Below are 20,113 nucleotides of genomic sequence, written 5' to 3'. Positions count from 1 at the left end.
TATGGTGCAGGGTGGAGCGGTACATACTATTATGGGGCAGGGTGGAGCGGTACATACTATTATGGTGCAGAGTGGAGCGGTACATACTATTATGGTGCACGGTGATGCTGTACATACTATTATGGGGCAGGGTGGAGCGGTACATACTATTATGGGGCAGGGTGGAGCGGTACATACTATTATGGGGCAGGGTGGAGCGGTACATACTATTATGGGGCAGGGTGGAGCGCTACATACTATTATTGTGCAGGGGGGAGGGGTACATACTATTATGGTGCAGGGTGGAGCGGTACATACTATTATGGGGCAGGGTGGAGCGGTACATACTATTATGGGGCAGGGTGGAGCGGTACATACTATTATGGGGCAGGGTGGAGCGCTACATACTATTATTGTGCAGGGGGGAGTGGTACATACTATTATGGGGCAGGGTGGAGGGGTACATACTATTATGGAGCAGGGTGCAGCGGTACATACTATTATGGCGCAGGGTGGAGCGATACATACTAATATGGTGCAGGGTGGAGTGGTCCATACTATTATGGCGCAGGGTGGAGTGGTACATACTATTATGGCGCAGGGTAGAGGGGTACATACTATTATGGTGCAGAGTGAAGCGGTACATATTATGATGCGGGGTGGAGTGATACATACTATTATGGGGCAGGGGCAGCAGGACATACTATTATGGGGCAGGGTGGAGGGGGTACATACTATTATGGGGCAGGGTGGAGTGGTACATACTATTATAGTGCAGGGGGGGAGCGGTACATACTATTATGGGGCAGGGTGGAGCGGTACATACTATTTTGGGGCAGGGAGGATCGGTACATACTATTTTGGGGCAGGGTGGAGGGGTGCATACTATTATGGGGCAGGGTGGAGGGGTACATACTATTATGGTGCAGGGTGGTGCGGTGCATATTATTATGGTGCAGGGTGGAGTGGTACATACTATTATGGGGCAGGGAGGAGCGGTACATACTATTATGGGGCAGGGTGGAGCGGTACATACTATTATGGTGCAGGGTGGAGCGGTATATACTATTATGGGGCAGGGAGGAGCGGTACATACTAGTATGGGGCAGGGTGGAGGGGTGCATACTATTATGGGGCAGGGTGGAGGGGTACATACTATTATGGTGCAGGGTGGTGCGGTGCATATTATTATGGTGCAGGGTGGAGTGGTACATACTATTATGGGGCAGGGTGGAGCTGGACATACTATTATGGGGCAGGGTGGAGTGATACATACTATTATGGGGCAGGGAGGAGCGGTACATACTATTATGGGGCAGGGTGGAGCGGTACATATGAGCAGAAAATAAAGATGGAGGGGAGCTACTACCGTTAAAAAACTTCTTCTTTATTAAATAAAACAAAGCATACAGCTCACAGGTACACGCTGAACGTGTTTCGGCAAAAAGCCTTTTTTCAACAGCTATGAGGTATGGAGTACATAAGACATTTATAGACCAAATACAAATTAAAATCAAAGGAGAGATACCTGTGTATGTTAGTTTGTCAGGGGGAGAAATGGTTGAGGGATGGTATACAGGGTGTGTTCAAGAGCTAATTACAACACATGTTACAACCAGCATACAGAGATTTGTGGCAGGAGGATTCAAAACAGACAGATAGAGAAACAAGTATGCATGTGGATATCTGAGAAACTATACTTCAATACATTTACATAACGATAAATAGATAAAGAATCTAAGGGGAAAAAAAGGAGAGAAAAAAAAAATTTTTTTAGATCTTTTCTTTTTCTCTCCCATTCTTATTTCTTTTTTCAAATATATAGTTGCACAAGCTGTTTCCGCATAATCATAAAGCGATTGCGATTCACCAGAGTAGAAATCAAGAAAACAAAACAAAACAAAAAAATAATAAAATTAAAAAAAAAAATTTTTTGTTTTCTTTTCTTTTTCTCTCCCCTTCTTATCTCTTTTTTCAAATATATAGTTGCACAAGCTGTTTCAGCATAATCATAAAGCGATTGCAGTGTATATAAAGTCACCAGAGTAGAAGTCAAGAGAAAAAAAGAGCGGTATATACTATTATGGGGCAGGGTAGAGGGGTACATACTATTATGGTGCAGGCTGGAGGGGTACATACTATTATGGGGCAGGGTGGAGTGGTACATACTATTATGGTGCAGGCTGGAGGGGTACATACTATTATGGGGCAGGGTGGAGCGGTACATACTATTATGGGGCAGGGTGGAGCGGTACATACTATTATGGGGCAGGGTGGAGCGGTACATACTATTATGATGCAGGCTTGAGGGGTACATACTATTATCGTGCAGGCTGGAGGGGTACATACTATTATGGTGTAGGCTGGAGGGGTACATACTATTATGGTGCTGGCTGGAGGTGTACATACTATTATGGTGCAGGCTGGAGGTGTACATACTATTATGGTGCAGAGTGGAGCTGTACATATTATTATGGTGCAGGGTGGAGTGATACATACTATTATGGGGCAGAGGGAGCGGGACATACTATTTTGGGGCAGGGTGGAGCGGTACATACTATTATGGGGCAGGGTGGAGGGGTACATACTATTATGGGGCAGGGTGGAGGGGTACATACTATTATGGTGCAGGGTGGAGCGGTGCATATTAATATGGTGCAGGGTGGAGTGATACATACTATTATGGTGCAGGGTGTAGTGGTACATACTATTATGGGGCAGGGTAGAGGGGTACATACTATTATGGTGCAGGCTGGAGGGGTACATACTATTATGGTGCAGGCTTGAGGGGTACATACTATTATGGTGCAGGCTGGAGGGGTACATACTATTATGGTGCAGGCTGGAGGGGTACATACTATTATGGTGCTGGCTGGAGGTGTACATACTATTATGGTGCAGGCTGGAGGTGTACATACTATTATGGTGCAGAGTGGAGCTGTACATATTATTATGGTGCAGGGTGGAGTGATACATACTATTATGGGGCAGAGGGAGCGGGACATACTATTTTGGGGCAGGGTGGAGCGGTACATACTATTATGGGGCAGGGTGGAGGGGTACATACTATTATGGTGCAGGGTGGAGCGGTGCATATTATTATGGTGCAGGGTGGAGTGATACATACTATTATGGTGCAGGGTGGAGCGGTACATACTATTATGGTGCAGGGTGGAGTGGTACATACTATTATGGGACAGGGTGTAGTGGTACATACTATTATGGGGCAGGGTGGAGCGGTACATAATATTATGTCGCAGGGTGTAGGAGTACATACTATTATGGGGCAGGGTAGAGGGGTACATACTATTATGGTGCAGGCTGGAGGGGTACATACTATTATGGTGCAGGCTGGAGGGGTACATACTATTATGGTGCAGGCTGGAGGGGTACATACTATTATGGTGCAGGCTGGAGGGGTACATACTATTATGGTGCAGAGTGGAGCTGTACATATTATTATGGTGCAGGGTGGAGTGATACATACTATTATGGGGCAGGGGGAGCGGGACATACTATTTCGGGGCAGGGTGGAGCAGTACATACTATTATGGGGCAGGGTTGAGAGGTACATACTATTATGGGGCAGGGGGGAGTGGTACATACTATTATGGGGCAAGGTGTGTCGTGGATTTCCTTTTTGCGTCCAACGACTTACTCAATTAGGAATGTTTACACCCTTCCAGATTAATTATGAATTGATTATGCGCATAAGAAGATTTCACACTGACACAGGTTCAGCATGTATAAGCTTCCTCAATTCTGCTTTATTGTTGGGCGCGCAGCCTCTTTTAAAGAGTTTAACATAGCTGCCCATCTGGGCAGGTCAAAGATTACATAGATACAACGTATTGTTTAATTATTGGATAAGCATCTTGAAATTCTTCCATCCTCCAGTCATCTTTGATTGGCCATCATGTGGTAGCAGGACGAGATGAGTGGGTTGTCTTGGACCCACGTGTGGTTCCTCTGATATGATTGGATATTACAGCTTGAAGTATTAATTGCATAAATTTCCCGTGTTATTTGCATACGTTTCCAGTAAAACTGCTTGGGTTATTATTGCAGTAGCTGCTTCAGACTGCGGTTATTTATGTCTGACTTTACTTCTTCTAAAATTACAAAACAGATGGGCAAAATATAGCGTGTCTATGTTAAATATTCTCTTGTCAGCAGAGTTTAGGGAATAGAAGTTTCATTAAAGGAAGTAGATACATTGAATACATGAAAGAAGGCATATCTATATTTGTATCAGTGATGGAAAAATACTGGCATTTGTTGTACAGAATAAAAACAGGTTCACTGTCCACTACAAAGGTCCACAATCCAAAATATAGGTATATTGGGCTTCCATTACAAACCCTCCTTGAAACTATCTGTTTCACTAAACTCACTACACTACGTGTCCCTACTCTATCCCACCCCAATTCCCCACCATTGACCCCAGATCTGCATTGTGTTGTAGACTGGGGTATCACTGCCATGGGGGTATAGGATGGTTCGACATCATCATATTCTGGATCCATGATGACGACGTTTGCACTGACAGTGGGCTTTTTTTTGTTGGACATCATAGTGAGACAGGTGGACCAGGCAGTCATCAGGGTCTGAATACACTGTATGCAACAACAAACAGAAATTAGGACAACTATAAAGGTGACAAATATAATTAATAACTTCTTTATCAGAATAAACTCTAGTGTAGAATGTTCTGAAAACTCAGTAGAGTTTTCCCAACTGTCGTTTAGGCTGTAAATGCCCCTCCGATACCTAGGTGTGGGCTCAAAGGTTGTGGGCTTATGGCAATCGGGTCTTTGATACATAAGGATACTTAGCTGGGACAGTGCGCACGGCCCTCCTGGAATATTGGTGGGGATATTTGTGTAGGTAAAATTACCACAGGACCAGACCTATTCTGCTTTAACTTGATCTCTGGCTTTATATTCATCTGGTACCCTCATAGGTACCCTTACGGCATCTCTGTACATGTGGAGGTCTAGGCTACCACCTGGGATCTCAGGGCATTAGGTTAGGAGAGGTGCGGCTTTTACTATTTCAGGTAAACACTGCATAACTTGTGTAGAACCAGCCTTCTTGACGCTACCTCAATTCATCCACAAAGAGTGCAAAATTAGGACTATCTAATGACTGATCAACATGACTGAACCTCTGTCTCATTAGTAAGTGCATAATCATATCTATCAGTCTGGAAGGAAAACTATGAGGTGATTATTCCCACTTCCCTTTTCCAGAGGCGGCAAGGTAGCGGGACCAGGGGCGTTGTAACACCGGCATGTTGCGTGGCATGAGCAGAGTGCACTGCAGATAAAATAAAGCAAAATCTTAGCGAAAACCTATCACAGTGTACTAAATACACAATGTTTTAAAACTTATTTTTTCTCTTCTTCTGTTAGGTATGTACCTAACTGAGGAAACAGACTAATAAAAGACACTTAGTCCGTTTTCTCCATTGCCTTTGTATCATCTTACAGACACTCCCCTTTTTAGCTAAAATCGTACCTAAGGCCATTCTATTTTGAAAAGTCATAGTCGAGGTAGGTCCTATTGGTTGACTAGTTCCTATAAGGCATCTCTAGTATAATTTATAAACCTCTGCTAATTATAATAAACATAATTAATTCAGTCAACATTTTATTTACCATAATGATCAGAAAAATGGACTCGAATCTAGCTTTAACGTGGTCTCTAAGTCTTTAAAAACTCGTCAGGTACCCCCCTTGGCTGTCCTATGACGTCAATGTACACTTGTAGGTCAAAACTACCACCAGGAGCCTCTCTTCTCACTCTAGTGTACTGTTACAATACCAGTAGTATGCACAGGTACACACGGCGTGGGACTCCCTGATCTTCACCCACACCAATGTCCCTCCTGGAGATAGCCCTGAAGGTGGACAGGTCCAGGCCGCCAACACTAACCCTACACTACCTAGTGACAAGACTGGAAAGAACCGTCGTACCTATGCAGAAAACAAGGATAGACCAACATGACAGGATAACTACAGAACACAGCAGAGTTGGATCGAGATAAAGTAACTATTGGGGGTAACCTCATTATCCTCAATGCTGTCTGACAGGATGTGGAGGAGCATAAGGGCTTTACTAAGGCACACTCCCCTGTCCAATTACCTTCCAGACATGATGTCACATTATTTCACCTATGAAGTGTGTAACTTCGTTTACCTCATTCCCTTCCGGTACCCTGTATCTGCAGATTACCTCATTCATGAGCTTCTGTGTGGTTACCTGCTCATTTACCTTAGTATCAGGGTGGGCCTCCAACCTGAAAAAGACTCCAACAACAACAAGCACATATTCATACTCCCCAACAGGTGTGAGCTGAATGTGGTCAAATTGGCAATCTCTGAAATGGGTAGAGTGGTCCAGGCAAGTGTTATATGGCTACCTTACTTCTGTCCTGACTCGCATATGGCAAAGATCATGCAAACTGGACAAATGATACAGCAGCTACAGAGAACCCAGGTGTCACTCATTCTCGTTCAGTGTCGACGTCATTGCTGCTTTGATTCTGTGTACCAGTTGGGCCATCATGGGGGACAGGGACCTCTGTAGGCCAGTTCTGTTGACTGTTCGCCATACGCCGTCCTGTTCTGTTGCTCCCGTCTTTTAGCCCATTCTGCTTTCCTTCCTCGTTGGCTTGTAACTGTAAAGTCCTTGGCATACCAATGTCCAAAGGTTTTATCAATGTCCAAAGGTTTTATCAATGTCCAAAGTTTTTACCACTGACTCATGCTGTCAGTAAACTTTTCTTCTTTCTTCCACGGCTTGAGGGCCGCTGCCTTTGCTGTGCTGTCAGCGAGGGTGTTGTCTCTCGCTTCTCCTTTTGTAGGAATCGGTGTGAGCTCTCCATTGCCAGGTAGTAGTAGTAGGGTTTCCATGAGATTCTGCACCGCTGCACCATTCTTAATTGGCTGTCCTACTGAGATAACAAGCTGTCTGGCCCTCTATATTGGGCCGTAATCATGAGCTATGCCAAATGCATTCCAGGAGTCAGTGTAACGGGTTGTGGTCTTACCTTCTACCACTCTACACGCCTCAGTGAGGGCCTTCGGTTCCGCTTCTTGCACTGAGGCATGCAGAGGCAGAGCTTCTGCGTTTAGGACATCTTGTTGTGTGACCTCTGCATATCTGGTTCGGAGTCATCAATCCTCACCCTGGTACCATCTACAAAAGAAAACTCAAAATATGCATCATTAACAGTGGATTCTAAAACCAGTTTTTGTCAGAATCCTGTTGCAAAGAATTTAAAAAATTTAAAAAAATATCTGATCTGCCATACTCAGATCACCTATGCCTCCCCTCCCCCGTTTGAACCGGAATACCCGATTAAAAGAAGAGTAGCCAGGTTCAAGGTAGTACAACATCGGAAAGAAATATTGGGGGAGGCATGGAAAGAGCACATTGTAGCCGGATCTAATAGGCCAGAGATAAGTGCCAATACCAACTTAGAAGATTTGTCAACCATTGCCTGTACTGCTGCCACCGCACAAACACGAAAGGGAGCTCCTCGAGTCACTGGATCCAACCTCATGGAGTAGTATCTCAGTGGCCGTGGTTGTAATCCGTGCTTTTGTGTCAATACTGTCATATGGGTGGCAGTATGAAACAAGGCCCAGAAAGGTGCGGAGTTTGGCAATGGATGTAGGTACAGGTATGGCCTGGATAGCAGCCTTTTGTTCCTCTGTCAGATGTCTATTTCCCTGGCTAAACAATGATCCAGGAGAACAACCTTTCTTGCAGTTTTGGAGTTTGTCTTTGGAGGCCTCCAGGCCTTACAGCCATCTTCTGCAAGGGAAATTAACAGTCAAATTGTGGCCGGTCGGCAGTTTTTCCAAAGCATCAGCACACAGCACCTAACATGTGTGGCTTACTCTTCACCCCCTTTTTTTTCACTAAGGGAATACTGTTTGACCCAGGAGTGGGTATCTGGGTCCCATATATGTTATCATGGTGGGTACAATCAGATGTATTATGATGGATCCATTTGTAAAATATCAGTGCCAATAACAGAGACATGCCTTCCATTCGGCAGCCATATTTAAAATGTGATATTCTGAAAGAGAATTCATTATTAATTTAGTCTGATCCTGCCTGCAATGTCTCATCAGATTTGAGACAGGAGGAAAAAAACAAAACTTTTTCTGGCTATCTATGATTCTGACCCTTATCCCTTATACATGGGATGTCCCATTACGTATTCTTGCATCATCTAGCTCCACCCCTCTGAATTTGGCTGATCACTTGCTTCCTCATTTTCTCATTCAACGTTTGTAGTCCTCGGATACACATCACAACCAAATAAAGTCTTATGCATCACACAATTTACATTTTACAATTTACGGGTCAACCTGCCCTGTCCCTCCTGTGGATACCAGGCCTTATCATTACCTGCTTGTTTCCCATTCTTTGGCTTCTCTGCTTAACGTTACTTCCTTTACACCTTACTCCCTGTAATTTATTTTAACTTCTATTAAATTTAAAGGAGATGTCTCGAGGAAGCAGTTAATTTTTTTTTTTGCCCAGTCCCCCCCATTAAACACACATTACTAAGCCCCCCTGTAAATGACATTTCTAGCTGGTTCGTACTTACCGTTCCAGCGTTTCAGCAAGTTATAAAAGTTTCCTCAAGATGGCCGCCGGCTCTTTCCCAGTCGCTCGCTGCAGCCCGACGTGCGCGCTCCCGAGACGCCGCCAGCTGTGTCTCCATGGCAACCGGACGCATCGCAGCCGCCGACCAGACGCCCCGCAGCCGCCGACCAGACAGCAGGTAACCGGCGCTAGCCCCCGGCTCCCCAGCGCTAGTTCCCCCGGCGCAGCGACAGCCCCCCCGGCCTAGCGACAGCCCCCCCCATCGCAGCGACAGCCCCCCCCCGGCCTAGCGCTAGCTCCCCCGGCGCAGCGACAGCCCCCCCGGCCTAGCGCTAGCTCCCCCGGCGCAGCGACAGCCCCCCCGGCCTAGCGACAGCCCCCCGGCCTAGCGCTAGCTCCCCCGGCGCAGCGACAGCCCCCCCGGCCTAGCGCTAGCTCCCCCGGCGCAGCGACAGCCCCCCCGGCCTAGCGCTAGCTCCCCCGGCGCAGCGACAGCCCCCCCGGCCTAGCGACAGCCCCCCCCATCGCAGCGACAGCCCCCCCGGCCTAGCGCTAGCTCCCCCGGCGCAGCGGCAGCCCCCCCGCCCGGCGCAGCCCGGCGCAGCGGCAGCCCCCCCCCCGACCCATCACTTACCTGGGAGGCTTCTCGGGGCTGCTGGGCTGGGCTGGGCTTCTCCGCTGGGCAGCTCCAGTTTCTGCACCTTCCTCTAACAGAGGATGGTGCAGAATGGCCGCTTCAGCGCGCTCCCGAGCAGTGACAGCTCGTCTGCGCATGCGCAGAAGAGCTGTAGCGGGGAGCACACTGAAGCGGCTCGTGCTGAATGGAGAAGACCGGACTGCGCAAGCGCGTCTAAAAAAGCAAGCTGCCAGCGAATTTAGACGGAACCATGGAGACGAGGACGCTAGCAACGGAGCAGGTAAGTGGAATAACTTCTGTATGGCTCATATTTAATGCACAATGTACATTACAAAGTGCATTAATATGGCCATACGGAAGTGTATAACCCCACTTGGTTTCGCGAGACCACCCCTTTAACTATTTAAACTAGTTTAAACTATTTAAATTTAACTTCCCTGGGACTGCAGTACCGATGACTTCCTCTTTTTAAAATCTCTCCCTCCCGTGACAGCCCCTCCCTTCTCTAACACAGACCAGAAGAGACAGACAGGATTATAAGGTAGAATGTGGTTAATTTACTTTTACAACAGTTTTGTCCCAGGTTGCTGAGTGACTGAGATATTATTCTATTTCCTTATTTACTGAACTGTTATATTGAACGCTGGTGTCTTTGGCATGCGTTGGTACCGACGCCATTTCAGCCCGCCTTCTCTCCCTCTAACTTACATTCAGGGAAATTCTAACGTCTAATGTATAACTACTATGTTGTAACTTTATGGTCACAGCTGTGACCACCTAACATTGTTGGGGATTATAATTGAATTGGGGACTTGGCAAACATAGATGTATTTTCTGGACTATGCAAGTTGTTAAGTTTATAACGCACCATTTTCTGCATTCTTTAACCCTTGTACTCTTAAAAGCCCCCACAGGATGTGAGTGGCATATAACTCCTTACATTTGTATGAAGGACGTACAACAAAGATTAGATTACATAACAAGACAAACGAACAGTAGTTGTTATTTGTCACGGCACATGAATTTACTTTCTCTTCTATCATTTCTTACATTCAGTGTTACAGCACTTCCTCTTTGAAAATGAAGTAAGCAGCCTTATTTTCTCACTAAACAAACTCAGTTAACCCTTTGTATACATTCACTTACGATGTATCACAGCCTATATCTTCAACTTTCAACAATTCAACAGCAACACAGTTTAGCAGTCTGCCTGTACTAGAAGGGATCCAATCATGCACATCTAACCTATAAAGTCCAAACCCACAGCGAGCCGCTGTGTACGGTGCATTAATCTTGGCTATAACCCAGCCAATGCGCTCTCATTGCCGACAATCCCTTCTTACAGTTTGAGTAGGACTGCTACTAATTCTATATGATAGACAATCAGACTATTCCTATATAGACAACTCAGCAGGATTAGCTCTACACAACAGACAAGCACACTAACTTTATACAACGGACAGATAGGACATTTTGAGCGCACAGAAAGATTGCTTGATCAATCAATGATAACTTGACTCTCCACATCTTCCACACTTTTCTGGATGGTGTAAGAATTGACCTTGGTACAGTGTTTGCTGCTTCTCAATCTCAATCATGGCAGCCAGATTCATGATTATAGGATCCTCCTCAGACACCGTACACAGTATGTCCCGCCCTAGAGTCTCTAGCATTTCTGCCTCTACACAGGTTAATAATCTACCCTCAGACAGAGGGATCTACTCATGAACGTTCAAACGATAAACAAATAAGTGTGGATGGTAACCCTCAACCAGTGGACCATAGCCACACCGGTGAGCGGGGTAGGGGTTATAATCGGGGCAAAACATGGGCGTACATACACAAATAGACAGAACACCAGTACGGCTGGCTTAGTCTCACTGCCCCTCGGGATCCTGTCTGGCAGTTCCCTCTCTCCTAGGTCTTTTACCAGACTTTACCGAAGTAGCGGTACCTGTCCAGACGTTTGACAGTTCCCTGACTCTTAGGTTTTGTAACCAAACCTCACCGGAGCAGAGACGCCTGTACAGGGTCACCCCCCCTTAGGGCAACTTACTGACCTCGCCAATCGACCAGTACTCTCAAGACAACAGGCATGCAAACATTCCTTTTATATCTTATGACAGGTTCTATTGAGTGATCGAGACTTAAAATACCTGTCGTGTGGATCCAAATCGATCGGCCTTGACACGGCACATAGGCAAGCTTGGAGTCAGCCACACAGGTATAGATAATTAATTTATCTTACCGTGTTCTGATGATTTGTTGGGCCCGCCAAGTCCATGGTTGCCTATGTCCACGCCTTGCGTCCGATCTTTGTGGAGCCTATCGACCACTCCCCGTACGGGCCACCAACTGTCGTGGATTTCCTTTTTTTGTCCAATGACTTACTCAATTAGGAATGTTTACACCCTTCCAGATTGAAATATTGAATTGATTATGCGCATAGGAAGATTTCACACTGACACAGCATGTATAAGCTTCCTCAATTCTGCTTTATTGTTGGGCGCGCAGCCTCTTTTAAAGAGTTTAACATATCTGCCCATCTGGGCAGGTCAAAGATTACATAGATACAACGTATTGTTTAATTATTGGATAAGCATCTTGAAATTCTTCCATCCTCCGGTCATCTTTGATTGGCCATCATGTGGTAGCAGGACGAGATGAGTGGGTTGTCTTGGACCCACGTGTGGTTCCTCTGATATGATTGGATATTACAGCTTGAACTATTAATTGCATACATTTCCCGTGTTATTTGCATACGTTTCCAGTAAAACTGCTTGGGTTATTATTGCAGTAGCTGCTTCAGACTGCGGTTATTTATGTCTGACTTTACTTCTTCTAAAATTACAAAACAGATGGGCAAAATATAGCGTGTCTATGTTAAATATTCTCTTGTCAGCAGAGTTTAGGGAATAGAAGTTTCATTAAAGGAAGTAGATACATTGAATACATGAAAGAAGGCATATCTATATTTGTATCAGTGATGGAAAAATACTGGCATTTGTTGTACAGAATAAAAACAGGTTTACTGTCCACTACAAAGGTCCACAATCCAAAATATAGGTATATTGGGCTTCCATTACAGGTGGAGCGGTACATACTATTATGGGGAAGGGTGGAGCGGTACATATTATTATGGGGCAGGGGGAGCGGGACATACTATTATAGTCTCGTGTGGTGCAGAGTTTAAGTTCTCGCCTACGACCTGAAGGTTGCAAGTTCAATCCCCGCAGGATTTAGGTAGCCGGCTCAAGGTTGACTCAGCCTTCCATCCTTCTGAGGTCGGTAAAATGAGAACCCAGCTTGGTGGGGGGTAATAATTACCTGAAAGCGCTGTGGAATAAGTTGGCACTATACAGATACCAAGATTTATATATTTTTTTATTACGGGGCAGGGTGGAGCGGTACCTACTATGATGGGGCAGGGAGGATAGGTACATACTATTATGGGGCAGGGGGGAGTGGTACATACTATTATGGGGCAGGGGCAGCGGTACATACTATTATGGGGCAGGGGGGAGCGGGACATATTATTATGGGCCAGGGGGAACGGGACATACAATTACGGGGCAGGGGGGAGCGGGACATACTATTATGGGGCAGGGGGAGCGGGACATACTATTATGGGGCAGGGGGAGCGGGACATACTATTATGGGGCAGGGGGGAGCGGAAAATACTATTATGGGACAGGGGGAATGGGACATACTATTATGGGGCAGGGGGAACGGGACATACTATTATGGGGCAGGGGGGAGCGGGACATACTATTACGGGGCAGGGGGGAGCGGGACATACTATTATGGGGCAGGCGGGAGCGGGACATACTATTATGGGGCAGGGGGAGCGGGACATACTATTATGGGGCAGGGGGAGCGGTACATACTATTATGGAGCAGGGGGAGCGGTACATACTATTATGGGGCATGGGGGAGCGGGACATACTATTACGGGGCAGGGGGAGCGGGACATACTATTATGGGGCAGGGGGAGCGGGACATACTATTATGGGGCAGGGGGGAACGGAAAATACTATTATGGGGCAGGGGGAACGGGACATACTATTATGGGGAAGGGGGAGCGGGACATACTATTACGGGGCAGGGGGGAGCGGGACATACTATTATGGGGCAGGGGGAGCGGGACATACTATTATGGGGCAGGGGAGAGCGGGACATACTATTATGGGGCAGGGGGAGCGGGACATACTATTATGGGGAAGGGGGGAGTGGTACATACTAATATGGGGCAGAGTGTAGCGGTACATACTATTATGAGGCAGGGGGAGCGGGACATACTATTATGGGGCAGGGTGGGCGGTACATACTATTATGGGGCAGGGGGGAGCGGGACATACTATTATAGGGCAGGGGGGAGTGGGACATACTATTATGGGGCAGGGGGGAGCGGGACATACTATTTTGGGGCAGGGTGGAGCGGGACATACTATTATGGGGCAGGGGGGAGCGGGATATACTATTATGGGGCAGGGGGGAGTGGTACATACTAATATGGGGCAGAGTGTAGCGGTACATACTAATATAGGGCAGCGGTTCATACTATTATGGTGCAGGGTGGAGCGGTACATACTATTATGGTGCAGGGTGGAGCGGTACATACTAATATGTCGCAGGGTGGAGCGGTACATACTAATATGGCGCAGGGTCGAGCGGTACATACTAATATGGTGCAGGGTGGAGCCGTACATACTATTATGGCGCAGGGTGGAGCGGTACATACTATATGGGCAGAGTGGAGTGGTACATACTATTACAGTGCAGGGTGGAGTGGTACATACTATTATGGAGCAGGGTGTAGTGCTACATACTATTATGGCGCACGGTGGAGTGGTACATACTATTATGGAGCAGGTTGGAGCGGTACATACTATTGTGGCGCAGGGTGGAGCGGTACATACTATTATGCTTTCACATTTGCTCATATTCTTCTGTTTCAGGTTTCTTCAATATACGAGCATCTTTTGATATCTTCTATACAACAGAATTTTCCTGATTGACCCATCAAGGATGAAGGAAGACACAAACAAGATGTCAGAGAATGCATTAAATCTCACCCTAGAGATAATCTTCCAGCTTACTGGGGAGGTGAGAGATTCTGATGATGTCACATTACATCATTCTTATCTATGGTGTGGTATAACGATTTTGATAGTGTCCCCCCAGCTGCCAGTATCAATCAGCTGCCGTTCAGGACACTAGAAAGGTTGAGCTGACATCCTTCTACCTTGTCCCTCCCCCGTTCCTCTTTGCACATCCCTTATATGCATTCCTACTCAGAAAGTCTTTTGCTCATGATGGCAATAAGGTTAGCTATAGGCAGGGGGATGCTAATTACGCCCCTGACAGTGATTATCTATTAGATGTTCGAGCACCTCGACTGCTAGTGTCTGTATCAAAGGATATTCACAGAAAAGGAAGCCAATTGTAACGACTGTGTGTGTGGAACTACTGTGTCAACCTACCGGATAGGTAATGATCCAGTCTAGCACGATTTGACAGCTGACCCCAGCGTGGTAGGTAACAAATCGGATGTACGAACCTGGTACGCAGATGAAACTAGGAAAGGAATCTTGCCCTGAACTAATAACCAGGAAAGGGAAACCCCTGCCTATAGGCGGAGCACTCGTCCCGATAAGGACGACACCACGGTCTTCTTCTAGGTGCTAACTGACCCTGATGGGACAGAACAACTATAAAACAAACGACAGAACAATATTGGGGCGTACAGGAATAAAGGAGGTACAGACTGACAAGTATAAACAGAGAAACAGGCTCACGAGGATAACAGACAGCTGGATATAGAGGAGCTACTTGTTCAATACAGACTAATAGTGCAGTCCCTCACTCAACCCAGCCCAGATTGGGGAGAAGTGACTGCAAATAAACAGTCTACACATATGAATGCACACCAAGGATGCCAGCCACAGCTAGGTGCACCACGCTATACAGGAGTGCGACCCCTACTGGCAAAGCAGTGGATCGCCCTGTATCTCCACAGTGGGTCACACTGTCTGACATCTTGGGCTCCCTCAAATGCATAGCAAACTGCAAGCAAAAAATACTGATAAATGCGGGTGTTAGCTCTGCATTTTGCCAAGACACATAAGCCGACGGGCCACAGCAAGGCCACCATGTGTCTATTAGTACCTACGCTATCTCACTGGTAAATACAATAAAATCACTGAGATGAGAGAAAACAACAAAGACCTTATTCACTGAAAATAAAGCTTCCCTTTCAGGGAATAATGTATTTGTTTTTTTCCGTATCAAAGGAGAATTTATTATTAGAGATTATGGGTAACATGAAGGTCCCAGCTCAACTTCAGGTATATTTTCAGAACCGAGAGGACACTGCAGACCTGGCTACTTCCATCTCTGTGCGAACCCCAGAATTGCATATAGGCATAGCTGATCATCTGTCCCCTATCATGCTTGTTATCTATGGATAGGTAAATTCCTGATATTAAGCATGATGGCCATATCTTCCCTATTGGAGCGCCTACAAATCTTCCCTGCATATACTCAACCTGCCTTGACGACCTCAGAAAAAGATCAGCGGGAGTGTGTTTCTGCAGAGGTTTTAAAACTAAGTAGGTTCCTTATCCAAATTGTCATACTTGAGAGATATGCTTCAGCATAAAGCTGTCCTATTCGCCTCAGTGACTCTGCACGAATTAGGACCTTGGGTAGCGTTTCCCAAATCTGGTTTCTTTCTTTTATTTTCTTCCTATTTACTTTACAATACTGTTGTTGTATATGCCTGTATAACCTTATCTAGATTGTAACATCCGTTTCTGTATATTTTTGTATACCTATATATATTTGCACTGATAGTCTTTTTTAGAATTAATCTGCAATTTATTAGTTAGCCTTGTCTGTTTTAAAACGAATCATGACTTCGAAAGCTGTGTTCATAATTTATAAGTCTGGGTTCCAGTTTACCTGTAAAAGCTGGTGGTGGCAGCGGTAACGCGTGGGTATTGCAGAGTAAGGGGGCAGTTAGAACGAATCAGGTGGTGATTTGAGCTTTTGTTTCACATCCATGGAGAATCCCGGGAAAGCTGGGTTTAAATAAGTCTGTATTCTAACGACTCCATGCTTGCAATCCTGCTAGAATGATCGATCGAGGCTCTGCTGTGACAAGTTAGTACCGATGAGAGCCCTCGGAATAGTCGATCCATGACAAAATCGACGACAGAGGCGGGATCTGTCGGGGTACCCCCTCTCTCTGTGACAATCCTTATCTATGTTAATAACTGATGATATGACTGGAGAGGGGAGAGATTCTGATGATGTCACATTATATAATTTTTGTCTATGGTAATGAAAGATAATATGATTGGAGGGGTGATGGACTCTGATTATATCTATAGGGATATTTATTACTGTCTCCACATATACAGGATTACACAGTAGTGAAGAAGACCCCTAGTGATGGCTGTCAGGCCCCTGTGTGTGATGGATGGGGAAGGCTCCCGAGCCCAATCACTGGGCCCCCACCTCACCCCCTGATACATGAGGACATCAATGTACAGAAGATTCTAGAACTCTCCAACAAGATGATTGAGCTGCTGACTGGAGAGGTGATGCTGCAGGCAATGCTGGGACATTATACAGTAACAGCACTGAAGGCTTCTGGGTAATGACTGTATATTGTGTTGTCAGGTTCCTATAAGGTGTCAGGATGTCGCTGTCTATTTCTCCATGGAGGAGTGGGAGTATTTAGAAGGACACAAGGATCTGTACAAGGAGGCCATGATGGAGACCCGCCAGCCGCTCCCATCACCAGGTAATAGACAGGACTAAATACACCATGACTCTTATTATCTATATGTAAAGAATGACTTTAGTGTCTGTCTGTGTTTCCTCCAGTTCCATCCAGTAAGAGAAGTCCACCAGAGAGATGTCCCCGTCCTCTTCTTTCACAGGACCATCAGGTAGATGGAGATGTCCCTCTGATCTGTAGAAGGCTGTGAAGCTCTTGTCTTCAGTCTTATTAGATGTCTTCTACTTGTGTGATGAGGCTGGTGAAGATGGCAGGATTACTGCTGACCAGAGACATTACATGTTGTCTGGATTTTCTCCCAGTTTTCTGGCGGTGGAGACTGCTGGTGGGAATAAGGAGCCAACAGGTTGGATTTATATCTATCTGCTCCTTTATTTCCCCCGAGACAAGCAGCGGATGTGTCTGGTAGACGCTGATCTCCTCCACTGAGACAACGTGCAGCGTGTCTAGCCATGCCGGATATACATGTGTATGAGGTTCCTATGGGGTCATTGACCCGCCATCTAATATATATGTCCAGCTTCTAGCCCTGCAGCTATGTGGCTTAGATAACTACTCATGTAAGGTCATATTTGGTCATCATGATGATTACTGATCATTCCTGGTCATGTAAAACCTTCCACACGACTTCTCCAACCGTCTGCTGACTTTTACAATATTTTCTCCCAGCTTTTGTATCAGGATGAAGATCTGAGCGATATTAATACTACAGAGACAAATGTGAGGGGCGATCAGTGGAGTAAAGAGGAGATTCCTACAGGTAACCGCCCAGGTGAGTAGTAACCACTAAATACAGCAGAGAGGAGTCACAGATTCTCCTCAGCGGCTGCAGATATGTTATTCTGTGTTCTGTGGGATTATTGGGGATGACAGATCCTGCAGTCCGGGCCCTGTCCTCCCAGCTGGTTCATCCTGTAAGCCTGTTGGTGGAAGTAGATATATGAGACTGCAGGCCCCCAGTCATCAGGGCACTATGTCACCTTTGTTGACAGGTGCGCCATTAGCATTTGCCTTCTTTCCCTGTCACTACCCCAACTCTGTGCCTCCAGATTACCCCAGGAGAGAACTCTGGTAGAACAATGGGGGATTAATAGCTAAGGGTGCTTTTACACGGGGCAGTCAATCATTCAGATACCCATGATCCCTACTACAATGTAATGACTCATTTAAACGCAACGATTGTAGCTCAAAAGTCATCCATAATTATGTGTAAACGCGAAGCCATCGTACACTATTCGTTCACTTGTTGTTGGTAGCTGAGTATCTGCCTGCATACACATAGTCACTAGTTTGTTCGCTTGTCCTTAGGGTTAAACATCAGTTGTTCAGTCGTTCCAACAATTCATTCAAAAGCCAATCCACATACTGCCGCAATAGACAATGGCATTTTCTTTGCACTAATTAAAATCCGCCCACCTAGAGATTCTCTGCATATACACGGGCCCACTGGAGCAAACAATGGTCTACTTATCTTATCTATGCCCACTTCACATGTAAACACTACTAACAACACAGTAAAGGAGGGAAATGGTGAAGGATTTCACACGATTATCTTTACGTGTAAACACTCATCATTTAATAGCAAAAAAGTTGTTGAGGTGTTTGTTTAAGCCATGTGCCCTAGTACTAGTAGCAGCGGCGGCCATGTGCCCTAGTGCTAGTAGTAGCGACGGCCATGTGCCCTAGTACTAGTAGCAGCGGCGGCCATGTGCCCTAGTACTAGTAGCAGCGGTGGCCATGTGCCTTAGTGCTAGTAGCAGCGGCGGCCATGTGCCCTAGTGCTAGTAGCCGCGGCGTCCATGTGCCCTAGTACTAGTAGCAGCGGCGTCCATGTGCCCTAGTACTAGTAGCAGCGGCGGCCATGTGCCCTAGTGCTAGTAGCAGCGGCGGACATGTGCCCTAGTGCTAGTAGCAGCGGCGGCCATGTGCCCTAGTGCTAGTAGCAGCGGCGGCCATGTGCCCTAGTGCTTTTAGCAGCGGCGGCCATGTGCCCTAGTGCTAGTAGCAGCGGCGGCCATGTGCCCTAGTGATAGTAGCAGCGGCGGCCATGTGCCCTAGTGATAGTAGCAGCGGCGGCCATGTGCCCTAGTGCTAGTAGCAGCGGCGGCCATGTGCCCTAGTGCTAGTAGCCGCAGCGTCCATGTGCCCTAGTACTAGTAGCAGCGGCGGCCATGTGCCCTAGTGCTAGTAGCAGCGGCGGCCATGTGCCCTAGTGCTAGTAGCAGCGGCGGCCATGTGCCCTAGTACTAGTAGCAGCGGCGGCCATGTGCCTTATAGTAGAAGCAGTATCCACAAGCCGGGGTGGTCCATCTACCCCAGTGGGCGTGTTATTGTGGAGCATTTGGCCATTGTGGACTGGTTGGCTCTCGGTCAACTCAGAAGGAAGAATCTAACATTACTTTAAGCCAGGATTCAGTGGATTGTTGCTCCTCTACAGTTATTTGGTGCACTGATGGAGGCATCACCTTTGTCTTCCCTGCCCCTCCTGCTTTGGCACCATCTTTTCACCTAAGAGATAGCACCCGAGTGCTAAAGATAAGGAAGGCACTCAACAACAATATATTAGTGATGGTGAGAAGTTGTATGAGGACAGCCAGCTTTTGGAATGAGTTACGGAGGAAGTGGAGGTGGATGTGGTTGCCGAGATGCATAGCTGTGGTAGTGGAAGTGGTGGTAGGGGTAGTTATGGAGGTCGATATGGTGAGGGGGAGCAAGGAGCCCAAGAGACATCAGAACAGACTGAGAGAAGTGGTGGAGATAATGAGGACTATGATGATGATGATGATGATGATGATATGGTATTGGATAGGATGTGGGAACCAGGTGATGACATTGTCAGAGGAGGAGGGTGGTAGTGGTACCGGCAGTCATAAAGAGCTGAGCTGAGTTGAGGTAGAGCCAGAACTTATGCAAAACCTTCCCGGGGAAGGCCTCTTGGTATCATCCACTCAGTCCCTGGCTTCTTCTGGTGAGAGCAGAAACACCGCTTTCCCCTCTGACACAATCCGTAGCCTTGCCGGGTATGCCTTGGAGTACGGGATTCCCCATTGTTTAAATCACTT

At 46.6% G+C, this 20,113-nt stretch overlaps 1 protein-coding gene across 1 annotated transcript in view; it reads left to right on the top strand.

The window, feature by feature from the left end:
• Positions 1-20,113, top strand: part of LOC136629091 (zinc finger protein 585A-like) — an 86,275-nt gene that overhangs the window by 44,948 nt on the left and 21,214 nt on the right. Inside the window, exons 2-6 of the mRNA XM_066605211.1 lie at positions 14,203-14,350; positions 16,669-16,848; positions 16,931-17,054; positions 17,138-17,202; positions 17,721-17,823. Coding sequence (XP_066461308.1) covers positions 14,273-14,350; positions 16,669-16,848; positions 16,931-17,054; positions 17,138-17,202; positions 17,721-17,823 — 550 coding nt within the window. The 5' untranslated portion in view covers positions 14,203-14,272. The remainder of the gene's footprint in view (positions 1-14,202; positions 14,351-16,668; positions 16,849-16,930; positions 17,055-17,137; positions 17,203-17,720; positions 17,824-20,113) is intronic.

This window comes from Eleutherodactylus coqui, chromosome 5 (assembly GCF_035609145.1).
Source record: "Eleutherodactylus coqui strain aEleCoq1 chromosome 5, aEleCoq1.hap1, whole genome shotgun sequence".
NCBI classification, from domain to species: domain Eukaryota; kingdom Metazoa; phylum Chordata; class Amphibia; order Anura; family Eleutherodactylidae; genus Eleutherodactylus; species Eleutherodactylus coqui.
Note: the sequence above shows the minus strand (reverse complement) of the source record. Positions and strands in the feature narration are given on the sequence as shown.